Below are 15,639 nucleotides of genomic sequence, written 5' to 3'. Positions count from 1 at the left end.
GTACAGTGGCCAATTAACCAACAAACCTGCACGTCTTTGCCATGTGGGAGGCAACCTGAGCACTCGGAGGAGACCGACACATGGAGAACGTGCAAACTCCACACAGACAGGATTGAACCATGTCTCTGGCGCCGTGGGGCACTTATATCAGCTCTGCTGCTGAGCCGCCAAATTGGTAACCAAACTTGTCTTTTGCAGAATCGAGTTAGCCAGAAGCTTTGAAGTTTTCAGCAACTAATTATCTGCACCCCCCCCCCCCCCCCCCTAAGTTTGACGCACTATATGTTTGATGCAATATGTCTGCACTATTAATTTGAATTACACAAGGTGAAATGTTGTCAGTGGAAGTGGGGCAAACATTTCTGTCCACATTTATGCGCGGTGTTACATTGGATACTTATACTGTGCGGTATTGCAAACGTGAAGACACATCATAGTCCAACTTCAGATTTTATGGGGACTTCACATGTCCAGAATTCCACCATTAGAGCTTCCAAATTTCTTCAAGAACGAATTCGTTTTTTAAATGTTCGATAGCATCGCAGCCAAGGGATGGATGTGAGTGAATCAGATGTTGCCAACAGCAGATGGGGTTGGTATAACATTCAGTCCTTGTCCATCATTGCAATGCGAGGGACATAATCGCCCTCTCGCCTCGCTGCCTGTTTGCATGGGTTTTTCCCCCCTGCAATTTGCCGCGTTTCACTGGGGCTAAATTTTATTTCGGACGCATTTACCCTCTTTGCTTGGCGTCATCTACGAGCATTGTTGGCGAAAGGGGCGGCGACAAACTGTGACAGTGGCGTTGTGCCCGGACAGTGTCCACACAGTAGTCAAACCTTATTCAGAACCGCCGTGCATTCGCCTCGCCGCAGCAACCCGCACACAACAGCTGGACTCCAAGAAAACTTGAGTTCTTGACTGAAGGACTCTTCTCAGCAACATGAGTTCAGGCCGGGACACCGATCTGAAGTTACCGATTCAAGAGGTGCATGAGATGGGAAGTCTATCGAATAAGAACGCGTGGGATAACGCAGCGTACGAGGGTTCCCCTCCGAGCACCCCATTCAAAGTGCAAGCTATCTACAACCCCAGTTCCTTCCCAAGCAACCCTTACGGATACGAAGAGCCCCCAGTATATCCGGAGAAGAGCAAACCTCACCCGGGATGTTGCATGGCCTTCGTTAACGGAATTCGCAGTAAGTTAGAGGGGTTCGGGTTATATTGAACATGGCTTTTCATGCACAAAACTGGGGGGAGGAATAAAGTAGTGAAATGCTAACGTTTTCAACATGTACCCGACTTCTAAATTCTAGGTCTTTACATGAAACATGGAACAGAACAGAAATGGAATAGGTCCTTCGGCCCACTATGTCTGTGGTGACCACGATGCTAAATCAAAGTAACTTCAGCTGTCCACACATGACCCATATTTATGCATCGCCCGCATATTCATGTGCTGTCTAAATGTCTGGTAAATTTCGCTACCTCAGCTACTTCCAACACCCTCCTCTGGCAGCGCGTTCCCGGTACTCTCACCCATCTCCCAATTATTTGCTGTGCATCTATTTGAAGTATCTCCCCTCAGCCTAAAGTTATTAAAGCTATACCCTCAATTTTTTTACATTTCTACTGAGGAAAAGACTCAATCTATCCTGGCTATGCCTCATGATTTTATAAACCTCTATCGAGTCTCCCCACAGGCCCTGATGCTCAAGGTAAAACAATCCAAGTTTGTCCAATCTCTCCTAATATAGGCAGCATCCTGCTGAACTCCTTCTGCACCCTCTCCCAAGCCTGATACAAGCATTTTGCATTTCCGCATGTTAACCTGTTAGCATGGGAGAATTTAGCAAAGATGTGCCTCATAAAGAGCCAAATGGAATTTGAGAGTAAATTACAAAAAAGACATGAATGTTTTGTAACAAATATCTGAATTTATATAAAAAAGTAAGAGCTCACTAATTTTAAAAGTGGATGTTTAAACAGTAGGCCACGGAGAAAATATAATTCAAAATAAAGGAAGCATTAAAAACAAACTTTTTAATAGAAGGATAACTTAGTTTCAATGACATGGATGATAGATGTTAATGGAGATGACTACAGAGAAATTGGATTTGACATTAACTCGGATTTCTCTTCCTTTCCCAAGAAGTCCTAGTGGCTTGGAAGAAATTAAATATGTCCCCATTACAATAACGAACAGATAATAGGGTAGATATCAGAAGTAGCAACTAGAATCTATTGATAAGAATATATATCCTTTCATAACAAAGGAAGAAATGAAATACTTTTTTTTAAGGTGAGAAAATTATCCTATGGTGGAAATTTGTTTGCGTAAGTTTAGATGAATGGATGATCTTAGTGAAGTGTTTGACATTAATTGAATTGATTTTGGGAGGGAATTTTTACCTATTGAGGGCATATTCTTGGGATAAGGATCCAGGTTTCTAAGAAAGCAATGCAGAAGACTTTTTCTTTAATTAAAGTGGATTTTTTCGAAATCTCTGAAGGGGTTCAGATTGAATAAATTCGTCATATTTTGTATAATATCATGAGAGTGGATGATAATATTGATAGTAAATGGGAGAGCAGATTCAGAGCATCTGCCCTTGGGTTCTTTACACATTCTTCTTGTGCGTGCCCACAAGAACTTGTTGTCAATATTACACAGACATTACATTGAGTGCATTCTTGCGTGCCCACAAGAACTTGTTGTCAATATTACACAGACATTACATACAAATTGCAAGAAAATACAAATAAAGAAAACATCAACAATCAGGAGAATGTGGACAGGTGAGGTTTCAGGACAGGACCCTTCTTCAGACCTGAACTGAAATATCACCGATCCATGTCCTCCAGACATGCTGCCTGACCTGCTGAGTTAAGGGCCTGGCCCACTGTACGAGGTAATTCAAGAGCTCTCCCGAGTTAAAAAAAAAAATCAAACTCGTGATAAGCGTGGCATAGAATGTACGTAGCGGCTACGTTGGAGCTCGGGGCATTTCTTAGCGGCTCGTAACACTAACGGCAGGTACTCGGGAAACGCGGTAAGCTCGTGAAGACTCGTGAAGATTTTTTCAACAAGTTGAAAAATGTCCACAAGAGCCCCGAGCACCTACGAGCAGCTATTACCATAATTCTCCGAGTTCGAAGCAGAGGAAACTCGGGAGAACTGTTGAATTAGCTCGTACAGTGGGGCAGGCCCTTTACTGCAGCACCTTGCCTTTTTTGGTGAACCAGCATCTGCAGTTATTTGTTTCTATGTTTTGTAAGAAAACAATTTGGATTTTCAGTACTAAATTAAATTCAAGCTTTGGACTACTGTTCAGCGACAAATAGACTTGTTATGAGCTTTAAATCTTTGAAGTTTCTTTCATTTTGCAGGGTAATTTCAGCAGATTATAAAACTAGATTTGTGTGAACATTAGATATGGTTGATGCTGGAATCTTACGCAAAAAGAATCTGTTGATGATTGTTCCTCCAGCGGTTAATGTTTTGTTATCGCATTGTGTCATAGCTGAAGGATAGCAACAACAATAATTCTTTGAAACCCTCTCTCTTTTTGTTTTCTGGGAGTATGGGCTGAATGAGTTATCGTTAAACCTGACTAGTGAATTACAATGACATTAATACCATTTGGATAGGAGGATACACATAAAAACATAAAATTAATTGGAAGATGTGCATTGAAGAATTAATTACTATTTGAAGCCAAATAATCACTGATATTTGAGAGAAAGTTACATATATAGAACATGCCTATTAAATGCAACTATCACATCTGATTCCATCACCACCCCTGAAAAGTGTTCTCGGCACCAACACTCTCTGTGTAAAGAAACTTGCTTCACAATCGCCTTTAATCTTCCCCCATTCACCTTAAAGCTATGCCTTTTAATATTTGACATTTCCAACCTGACTATTTATCCTATCTGTGTCTCTCTTAATATAACCATATAACAATTACAACACGGAAACAGGCCATCTCGGCCCTACAAGTCCGTGCCGAACAACTTTTTCCCTTAGTCCCACCTGCCTGCACTCATACCATAACCCTCCATTCTTTTCTCATCCATATGTCTATCCAATTTATTTTTAAATGATACCAACGAACCTGCCGCCACCACTTCCACTGGAAGCTCATTCCACACCACTACCACTCTCTGAGTAAAGAAGTTCCCCCTCATGTTACCCCTAAACTTCTGTCCCTTAATTCTGAAGTCATGTCCTCTTGTTTGAATGTTAATGTTACGTACTTCAATCAGGGTCTCTCTCAGCCTCCAACACTCCAGAGAAAACCATCCAAGTTCATTCAACCTCTCCTTGTAGCTAATATTCTCCAATCTAGGCAACATCCTGTGAACCTTCTGCATCCTCTCCAAAACCTAATCACTTTTGATGCCACTTTGGGGGAACTATGGACTTGAACCCCAAATTCCCTCTGTACATCAATGCTTCTAAGGATCCTTCAATTTACTGTATACTTTCTTCTTGGATACATCGCAGGACTCTTAAATATCTGAACATACTGCTTGAGAATGGGGTATTTGTTCTTGTTACAAGTACTGAATATGTTTTTGTTTCTTTCCCTGACTGCAGGTCTGTGGGGCACAAAACTGACTGAGAACCTGTCCAACAATCCAGAGCTCTACATCAGGAGAACTCTACGTGAATTAATAGTTTACATTGTTTTCCTTGTGGACATTTGTTTGTGTAAGTAAGTTATGTTTAACCATGTCCTGTCCACTTTCCCTTCTAGCTCCATTCATGATTTTTAAAGGACAACTACATGTTAATTTAGATTTTGTTTTATTTTTCTATTGGAGATTAATTTCTTCTATAAAGTTTCCTGCAATATGTGCTCTATTAAATATGTGATGTATAATAGCGTCTCAAATTGTACTTAAACAAGCTCACTGCCAGCACTCGCTTCTTATCCTATTCAAGTGGATGGATTGCATTTTTCAAACCCGCTGAAGAAAATGATAATAAAAACATAGAACATAAAACAGTACGGCACAGGCCCTTCGACCCAAAACGTTCATGCTAGTTAAACTAATCTCCTCTGCCAGCACGTGATCGATATACTTTTCTAAAATCCCCTATCACATCTGCTTCCATCGCCACCACTGGCAGCATATTTCAAACACGCGCCACTCTGTGAGTACAAAACATGTTCTGATCATCTTCTTTAAATTTTGCCCTTCACACCTTAAAGGTATGGCCTCTAGTCTTTAATGTTTCCACTCTGGGGAAAAGGTTCTGACTGCCTACCTTATCTATGAGTCTCATTGCTTTATATCATATCTCCACTCAGACTCCGATGCTCCAGAGGAAACAGTCCAGCCTCTTCTTATAGCTAATACCATAATCAAAGTTTTAAATATATATAAATCTATTTTAAACAATATAATGAAAAAAAGGAAACAATATGCATGCTTGCATTTAACACTTTCAAATGAAAGTTAACTAACCCATTCAAATGAATGATCAAGATCATGGAGTTGCCACCCCAGGCATTTAGCTGAATCCAGTGGCAGAGCAGGAGGCCGTTTGCCTGCTGTCTGATCTCTAGTCACCTTGGACACCCTTCTGCAAATGTACTTGGTGGAAGTCAAAGACCAGCTGACCAGTGGGGATCGTTTCACAGATCTCTGGCAGAGCTAAGTGTGTTTTACACTGTGTTGCCAGTACATAGAAACATAGAAACATAGAAATTAGGTGCAGGAGTAGGCCATTCAGCCCTTCGAGCCTGCACCACCATTCAATATGATCATGGCTGATCATCCAACTCAGTATCCCGTACCTGCCTTCTCTCCATACCCCCTGATCCCCTTAGCCACAAGGGCCACATCTAACTCCCTCTTAAATATAGCCAATGAGTACTTAGACCACCTTCTCTTAATCAGCATAGTGACTCATATATATCGATATAAATGGCTTGTTTCATTAATAAAACACAATTTGTTGAAGTAACTCAGCAAGTTAGGCAGCACCACTGGAAATAAATATTATCCCAGACTTCAGAACAATTGCACAGCGCGGAAACAGGCCATTTCAGCCCACCAAGTCCACGCCGACCAGCGATCACCCCACCCCGTACGCTAACACCACCCTACACATGGCAACAATTTTACTTTTTTTTAACCAATGCCAATTAACTCACAAACCTGTATGTCGTTGGGGTGTGGGAGGAAACCGGTGCACCTGGAGAAAACTCACGTGATCACAAGTAGAACATACAAATTCTGTATAGACCGAACCTGCATTTCTTCCAAATGGGAGCCTCAGTACCACCTCCTTCTCGATCTAAAACTACCCTAGCATATTTCTATTTTCCATATTGATCTCACTATCCTCCCGTCCTTCCTTCCAACACCCCATCTTACAACTATTTGCCAGAGATGTTTTAATGATTTTCAGCAGCATTCCACCTTATTAATCTTACCAATAATAACCTCTCCTGAATTTCTGATCCATCAGGAATCCTACAAGATAAAAATAGTTGAATGGGTTTGGTAAGCCCAACTGATAGAGATATTCAGTGATATATTTTGAATGGCTATATGTTACGGTGGAAACTATATTTTAATCATATTTCTATCATTAATAATTTAACTTAAAACTCAGAAATCCGTGTGTCCTTGCATCACAGCTTGGTTTGGCAACAGCTCTACCCAACACCGTAAGAAATTGCAGAGTTGTTGATGTAGCTTAGTCTGTCACACAAACCAACCTCCCTATCATTGACTCCACCTACACTTTACGTTGCCTCAGGGAAGTAGCGAGCATAATCACAGCCCTTTCTCATGCCAGTCATTCCCTCTTCTCCCCTCTCCTGTTGGGCAGAAGGTACAAAAGTTTGAAAGCATTTACCACCAGACTTCTTCCCTCCGTTAAGGAAGGTTCTGACTGCTTACCCTATCTATGCATTTCATTGCTTTATATCAAATCTTCTTTATTGTGGAGATTAGACATTTTACCTGTAGCTGTAAGGCTATTATACAGTAATACTATATTCTGCACTCTTCAAATTTTTTCTCTTTCACTGCTTGTTATGCTTATCTATGGCTTCATTGCACTCCTGCATAGTGTGATTTGACTGGATACAAAGCAAACAAAGCTTTTCACTACATTTCAGTACATGTGACAATAATAACCCAATACCAATACTAACACAAAAAACATCCACCCTCATCGATCACCTTTGACATGTCCTCAAAGAACTCAATCAAGTTTCTAAGACATGACTTGTCCCGCACGAAGCCATGGTGCGAATTCCTAATAATTTCCAATTGCGAGTACAGCTTAGAATCTTCACATAAAATTTCCATTAAAGGAAGGCTCACCAGCCTATAGTTTCCTGCTTTGTTGCTACTGCCCCTTCTTGAGCAGAGGAACAACATTGAATATGTATATGAAATCAACTGGACTAGTCACAGGGGGCAATAAAGTGCGATCTGAAGCCAAGGTGAATTATTGTGAACCGATCATGCAACAGAAGGTTTCAGCGACCTTGAAAGAATGACGTTGAGAGAGCAGGATGTTCTTAATCACTGGAGACTTTTAGATTTTTTTTTTAAACTTGTGAAAGGCGAGTTCAGAAATGCAGCAAGTGAAGTCTTCAAGGAAAGTTTGGGGGCATGGGCTAAATGAGGGACAGATGCAACTGTAGCAACTGAATGAATGATGGTCATTCTGGTGGCAGATGTTGAAAAAGAAGCCTGTGATTATCTTCGTATGGTTATTTGGTATCTGAAAGAATAAGAGAGACATTTGCACATATACTGTAGTTGACGATTGGTGTTTGTAGGCGGTTGGATAGCTTAACTGTTTCCTCTTCTTGCAGAGAAGAAAATAGCTATAAAATGATCTCTTCATGGAAATTTCATTTAGCTGACATTTGCAAACAGGTTGCCCTGTATAGGTTTGTGATGGTCACTCTTTATAACAACCGTTTACTTCCTTGGTTTTCTGTTTTTGGCAGCTAGCCAGAAGGGATGTTTTATTATTTCTGCTGTTTGCTCAGCTTCCTCTTACAAAACATCTGTTTGTCTCTTTAGGAGTTTTCTGTTTGGTGATCCATTGAGTATAATTAATCTTGGCTTCAGATTGCAGGTTTGGACACAAACCAGCACTGAGGTCATGAATTTCTATATAACTACCATAAAAGCCGCAGAATTTTGTGTGCTTTTTTCTAAGAAACAATGTCCATTGCTGTTGAATTAATGAGTACCTGCAGAATGGTGATATGGAGGCAGACCTTGTGTTATATTTTAAAACATCTTGTTTTGGTTGTGGACAAGGAGAATTATGACGTTGTGTGCTCCTGGTCATAAAACATTCTAAATGGCACATTTGTACATTGGTCCTTCTGCACCCCTATCTCTGACGGACATGTGTAATAATTTATCAATTAGTGTTAAACGTTTTGTATTTTAATCAAAGAAGACGAGCCAGTGATTCATGAAACAAATAATTGGGAATTGTGAACTTAGCCTCATTTAAGCTGTCCAATCCGTCTGAAGAAAGGTAGAAGTGATGAATGACTGACGTAGCAAAGCAGAAGGTGTGTCTGATAAAGAGATCTTTCTTTTGAAAGAGAATTGTGTCATTTTCAACCCTGTATTTCCTTGGATGGATGAAGAAATATAGGGTGATTTTCCTCGGTGTTTCTGTCATAGAGTCATACAGCATGGAACCAAGTCCTTCAGCGCCACTTGTCCATGCCAACTAATATGCCTCTTCTATGCTTGGCTCACCTGCCCACATTTGGCTCTTTATCAGTGCCTGATAAAATAGGCCAATGTGGTTAACATTGTGGTTTTGTTAAGGGGAGATACTACGTGACAAGTCTGTTGTTTTTTTTAAAGAGGTAATAAGCAAGGTAGACAAAGGAGAGTTGCAGGATGGTGTTTATTTGGATTTTCAGAAGGCCTTTGATAAGGTGCAACACGTTCAGCTGCTGAAGAAGATAGGAACCCAGAGGCAAGATATGTGCATGGATAGAGGATTGGCTGACTGGCAGAAGGCAGTATGAAGAAAGGGGAGCTTTTCTGCTTGGCTGCCAGTGACTGGTGGTGTTTAGCAGGGGTTGGTGTTGAGCTCGTTACTATTCAGGTTATACATTAATGATTCTAGTGATTGTTGAAAGATCCCAGCTAACGCCTTTACAATCTCAACAGCTGCCTCTTTCTCAACCCTGGGGTGTAATCCATCTGGTCCAGGTGACATCCACCTTTAGACCTTTTAGATTCCCAAGCACCTTCTCTGTAATAGCGACCACACTCATCTCTGCCCCATGACTCGCTTGAATTTCTGGCACATTTGCTGGTATCTTCTGCCTGGAGTATTGTGTGCTGTTTTTGGCTCCAAATATGAGGATGGACATTCTTGCTATTGATGGAGTGCAGCGTAGGTTCACAATGTTAATTCCCGGGATGGCGGGACTGTCATATGTTGATAGAATGGAGCAGCTGAGCTTGTATATCTGGAATTTAGAAGGATGAGAGGTTATCTTATTGAAACATATAAGATTATTCAGGGTTTGGTCACACAGAGAGGCAGGAAACACCAGGGGCCACAGTTTAAGAATAAGGGGTAAGCCATTTAGAACAGAGATGAGGGAAAACTTTTTCACACAGAGGGTTGTGAATCTGTGGAATTCTCTGCTTCAGAAGGCAGTGGAGGCCAATTCTCGGGATGCTTTCAAAAGAGAGTTAGATAGAGCTCTTAAAGATAGCGGAGTTAGGGGGTATGGGGAGAAAGAAGGATTATGGATAATCAGCCATGATCATAGTGAATGGTGGAGCTGGCTTGAAGGGCTGAATGGCCTACTCCTGCACCTATTGTCTATTGTCTATTGTCTATTTAGTTTCTTTCTATAAAGATTGTATTGCCTGTTTTAAATGTACTTTAAATTTAAACACGTTTCTTTCAACTCTGTTTTCCAAAACATTTTATTAAGTTTGAAAAATCTAATCGTTTAGGTATCTAATCGAGCGAGGTATCACTGAATATTAACAAATTCCTAATCACAAGTCAAAAATGTTGGCGCACTATCTGAATTGGACGCTTTTTCACAGACAAAAAGGTGCCCGCACAGAACAGCTCACACTATGCTGTAGTACATCTCTCTAGTTTTTAACTTTTTAGAGATGTCTTTTATGCCACACCGTTACAATATATGTACCGTCTGAAGCCATATCAAAGCTGAGGAAACTTTAACTGTACGGTGAGATATATTTTATACACAATGAATCACAGTACTAAGTTGATCGAAAACAAATAAACGGTTTGACATTCCAGTGAGACCTGCAGCAGAGCAGGTCCTCTACGTTCCTGATTCACAAGGAGCATCTTGATAAGAAGTAATGAAAGGTAATTTCTATGTCTTGTGTGACTTGTGCCAGATATCAACGTGCTCCTACTTCTCAGCACTGTTGCCCAGCCACATAGCACCATGCTCACTTACCTATCCAAACATAGTCAGAAAACAACATGCACTACCTTTGATTTCTGCTCCTTAAGTGTCTCTTTTGACAATATTATCCATAAACGCAACATTCACCTCTATCTTGTAGGCATCTCGGCGCCTGCCCCCGAACAGTCAAACTGCTTGTCCAGCATCCAGCTATTGATGAGCTGAAATTTCTAACAACTTGGGAAGACCAAAACCTTTGCCTGCAGTCCTCATCTGTGGGCCCCATCCATATTACTGGCAAATACAACACTAAATCAAACAAGCTGGAGACTTGTATCATCGCTGATCAGATAGGCACACAACCATTGAGAAGAACTTTCATTCAAACCCACCCCTTGCCTCATCTTATTTGTTGACGAAACGTTATTTGTGTCTAGGTTTACCTATTCCAACACATTATCCACTGGTCTCTCTCAATTTATCCTTGCAAACTTTATGTAATCCAAATTGTTCTTGTGCTGAAATAACCAAGATATTCTGAAGAAGTGTCTCGACCCGAAATGTCACCTATTCCTTCTCTTCCTTCTTCCTGCTGCCTGTCCCGCTGAGTTACTCCAGCATTTTGTGTTAACCAAGACATGTATTCTTATCTCCTTCAGCAATGTGGTGGATTTAAAATTGATTGAGTAAATGTCCCATTTTGATCAGGAAGTCATGATGCAGCTTTATAGGACATTGGTTTGGGCTGCATTTGAAATATTGTGTGCAGTTCTGGTCCCACATTAGATGAAGGCACAGATATTATGGGCTGAAAGGAGTATTTTAGTGCTGCATCATTCATTTTGTTCTATGTGTATGAATCTACTATCCCTTTGAACACCTCCCCTTTATCTATTTTTATTTAATTCGGTTTCTCCCTTGTTATGTTAATTTATATTGAATTGGTCTCACATTTTAGCTGACAATGTGAGCTGGATAAGGAGGAAGAAATATTCCATAGACAGCTGTGTTAGGACTCTTACAAAAAAACCAAAAGTCCTCAATATTGGTTAGATATGATATTTAACGATATAATTATATTTTTTTCCCAGTGACATACGGAATGACCAGTTCAAATACCTACTACTACACCAAGGTCATGTCAAATCTCTTCCTCTCAACTGCAGTAGATACAGGGGTCACCTTTCAAACTATTCGCAGCATGGCTGACTTTTGGAATGTAAGTAGAACTAAAAGAATAATGCTTTTGTATTACAACAGTAAAATGTATAAAACATCATGGATTATGCCACAGGGTGTTGTTTACTCGCACATAATGCTAAATAATACTCAGATTTTACTTTTGGCGAGAATGAAGATGTTTTTCTGGAGTCCTGGCCTTGAAAGATTCATTAAAGCTGTTTATATGCAAGAGTTTGGCATTAAATTTGTGTGCAAGGCTTGCCAGCAAACTGGTTCAATCGTGAGTGAGGATTGAGCAAATGAACACAGCGTGGGAGTGTATGGAGAACTCGGGTAGGCCACAGATCACAGGCTTGGGAGAGAAGAGGATGATGGTGGGGTTGGAAATACTGGGATCAGGAGAACAACATCTGATGGAGAAGCTTAAGGGGAAGGGTTGTTGAAGAATAGTATGATTGGGTGGGAAAGTTACTGGAAAAGTAATCGGCAATCAGACCGTTCTGTGGCAGCAGCAATTCCCCAGTATTACACCCGCAGGCCTGTTTTCAAGTATGGGCCTCAAATTAGTTTGATTAATTCAGGCAAGCTGTCTCGTCCTTGTGCTCTGTAGCTTACTAGGCACAATAACCAATAGGTGCTCTGTCTCCTTTTCCTCAGCTTAGTTGGATATTGCTGAGACTAATTTTCTTAGGATAAAGCTATGAACCCTATGAACAATGAACCCTAAACTTGCTGATCCACACAAGCTACTGCTAATATTTCAGAGTAGTCTTAAGGTGAGCTGCACTGTCAGAAGTGTCACCATTATGTTGAGATCATTGGGTGTATCGTGTGTTTTGCATTTTCAGAGGTTATGAAAGGCAATACATAAATGCAAGCTTTCTCTGTTCTGCATTTTAGTATTGGCCAACGTATGCTTGTATTTATAGGCTGCGGCATCAAGTTGGGGGGACACTTTGCAGTTGTATAAAATATTGGTTGGTCACACATGGTGCACTGTGTACAGTGATGGTTGTCACACGACTGGCTTCAACAACAAATGATGTGGCAGTAGTAGAGAGCGTGCAGAAGAGACTCATCAAGATGTTACCTGGATTGGAGCGCTGAAGATTGAGAGAGACTGAGTTTGTTCTCACTGGAACATAGAAGCCTGAGGGCTGACCTTTTTAGAGATTTATAAAATATGAGGGGTAGATAGGATAGGCAGAATCCTTTTCAAAGGGCACAGATTTAAAACTAGATGGCATAGGTTTAAGATAAGTAGAGAGATATTGAAAGGAGATTTGAGGGGTAAGTTTTTCCACATAGAGTGCAGTGAATGTTTGCAATGAAATGCCAGAGGAGATGGTGAAAGTGGATACTGTTACAATATTTAAAGGATGTTTGGCCAGGTACTTGGATAGAGATAAGTGATACAGGCCTGATACAGGTAAATTGAATAGGTAGTCATCATGGTTATCACGGAGGAGCTGGGCCGAGAAAGCCCAAATCTGTGCTGCACATTTCTACGATCCTTTGATATACTGTGAGTCACATGTCGTAAATAGGAAATGGAGAAGCAGCTAATTGCATTTAGGATTAGCAAATAAAAGTTATATAATAGGCACAGCCATCGGGCATTCAATTTCAATATTCATATTCACTGAGTGCACGGAGTGTGTTTTAAAGATTTTGTGTATTTATTGAATTGATGGTGAGACAAACAGCAAAATGAGCAGATGTTTACAATTGTGAGTGATTTGCCTGCTTAGTTACTGGACGATGACGGATGTTCATTAAGCAAACATGCCCACATAAAGTCCAATTGTATGTATTGTGTAAGCTTATGTGAGATGTTTATGACCAAATCAATGATAGGGTTATTACAGTGACACAGCAGTGACTAAGCAATTTTGGTTGGACAATTTTGTCAGGATGGAAACGTAGATTTCTAAGTTTTCAAGTTTAAATATTAATGATAGAAATATGATCATGATATATACTGTAACTGTAACATATCCACTGTAACATATTAGCAATGCAAAATATATCACTGAATTTCTCTTTCAGCTGGGTTTACCAAATCTAGTAGGATTCCTGTTGGATCAGAAATTAAGGAGAGGTTATTATTGTTAAGGTTAATGAGGGGAATGCTGCTCAAAATCGTATAGGTTTCTGCCAGACAAATGGAATGGAATACTATATGGTCACATGTGACAAGGCACAGTGAAATTCTTTGCTTGCAAACCCAAGGTAGTCATATAGTCGCCACATAAACAGTGCTGACAAAGTAACAAAGTACCTCCGCCCGCTCCTCCTTTGTTCTCCCCTCACGGTGTTCCTCCCCACGCCGGGTCCTCCATTGCAGGTGAAGATGGGGTATTGGAAAGAGTAGCAACTCCGTGTCAAGTCAAGTCAAGAGAGTTTATTGTCATGTGTCCCAGATAGGACAATGAAATTCTTGCTTGATGCAGCACAACAGAATATTTTAGGCATAAATACAGATCAGATCAGTGTGCCCATATACCATAGAATATATATATATATACACACATAAATACACAGATAAAGTTCAATAGGCTGTTATAGTTCATAGTTTGTTTGAAGTTGTGTTTAATAGTCTGATGGCTGCGGGGAAGTGACTGTTCCTGAACCTGGATGTTGCAGATTTCAGACTCCTGTACCTTCGACCTGTTGGCAGCAGAGAGACGAGTGTGTGGCCAGGATGGTGTGGGACCTTGATGGTGCTGGCAGCCTCTTTGAGGTAGCACCTGCGATAGATCCCCTCGATGGTAGGGAGGTTGGAGCCGGAGATGGACTGGGCAATGTTTACAACTATTTGCAGCCTTTTCCGCTCCTGGATGCTCAGGTTGCCACTCCAAGCCACGATGCAACCAGTCAGCATGCTCTCTACCGTGCACCTGTAGAAGTTCGAGAGAATCCTCCTTGACACTCCTTGTATGTGCGTGTGTGCGTGTGCATGGATATGTGTATCGGCCTGTTTGTGTGAATATGTGTATGAATATTTATTTCATTGAAACACTTTGCTTGTAGCTTCAGTGCCTCCCTTGTACCTTTATAAGAACACACATATCCAGACATTTTGCAGGTTTTGGTTAAGGTTTAGGTTTTGGCGTATTATAGTCACGTGTATCGAGGTACAGTGAAAAGCTTTGTTTGGCATGATGTCTAAACAGATAAAATATGTCATGCATAAATACAATCAAAGCAAACTCAAGTAATTGAATCTTACGGCATAGAAACAGGCCCTTCGGCCCTACTTGCCAATGCCGAGCAACAAGCCCTTTCTACACTAGTCCCACCTACCTGTGTTTGGCCGAAATCCTTCTAAACCTACCCTATCCATTTACTGGCCAAATGTTTTTTTAAATGTTGTGATGTTACCTTCCTCAGCTACCTCTGCTAGCTTGTTCTTATACATACAACCCTTTGTGTAAAATAATTGCCCCTCAGGTTACTATTAAATCTTTTCCTGTTCTCCTTAAACCTGTATCCTCCGGTTCTTGATCCCCATACTCTGGGTAAAAGACTAATATGCTTTAACCTATCTATTCCTCTCATAATCTTTTATACCTCAAGAAGATCACCCATTATCCTCCTGCGCTCCAAGGAACCCTAGTCTGCCCAATCGCTCCCAATAGCCCAGGCCCTCAATTCCTGGCAATGACCTCTGCACTCTTTCCATCTTAACAACATCTTTCCTATAACCAAATACTGAACATGTGGCCTAAAGGTATAATGCTAGCTACACACTAGTCCTCTGGGATCTTGCCTGTGGTTAGAGAAGATGCAAAAATCAAAGTCAAGGCTCCCACAATCTCTCCACTTGTCTCTCTCAATAACCTGGGATAGCGTCCTGAGCTCCTGCCTAATTATGTTGATGAAACAAGGATACTGGTTTACCAAAAAAGACACAAAATGCTAGAATAACTCAGCGGGTCAGGCAGCATCTCTGGAGATTTTTGTTTTTTGATAATGTGACCGAAAAGGTTGATGAGGGCAGAGCTGTAGATGTTGTATATATGTA

General features: G+C 40.8%; 1 protein-coding gene across 1 annotated transcript in view; it reads left to right on the top strand.

The window, feature by feature from the left end:
* The first annotated feature begins 375 nt into the window (after positions 1-375).
* pkd2l1 (polycystic kidney disease 2-like 1) overlaps positions 376-15,639 on the top strand; it is a 34,801-nt gene continuing 19,537 nt past the window's right edge. The window contains exons 1-3 of the mRNA XM_055647170.1: positions 376-1,199; positions 4,607-4,720; positions 11,522-11,649. Coding sequence (XP_055503145.1) covers positions 944-1,199; positions 4,607-4,720; positions 11,522-11,649 — 498 coding nt within the window. The 5' untranslated portion in view covers positions 376-943. The remainder of the gene's footprint in view (positions 1,200-4,606; positions 4,721-11,521; positions 11,650-15,639) is intronic.

This window comes from Leucoraja erinacea, chromosome 15, assembly GCF_028641065.1.
Source record: "Leucoraja erinacea ecotype New England chromosome 15, Leri_hhj_1, whole genome shotgun sequence".
In the NCBI taxonomy this organism is placed as follows: Eukaryota; Metazoa; Chordata; class Chondrichthyes; order Rajiformes; family Rajidae; genus Leucoraja; species Leucoraja erinaceus.
The sequence above is the reverse complement of the archived record's forward strand: the minus strand, read 5'-3'. Positions and strand labels throughout refer to the sequence as shown.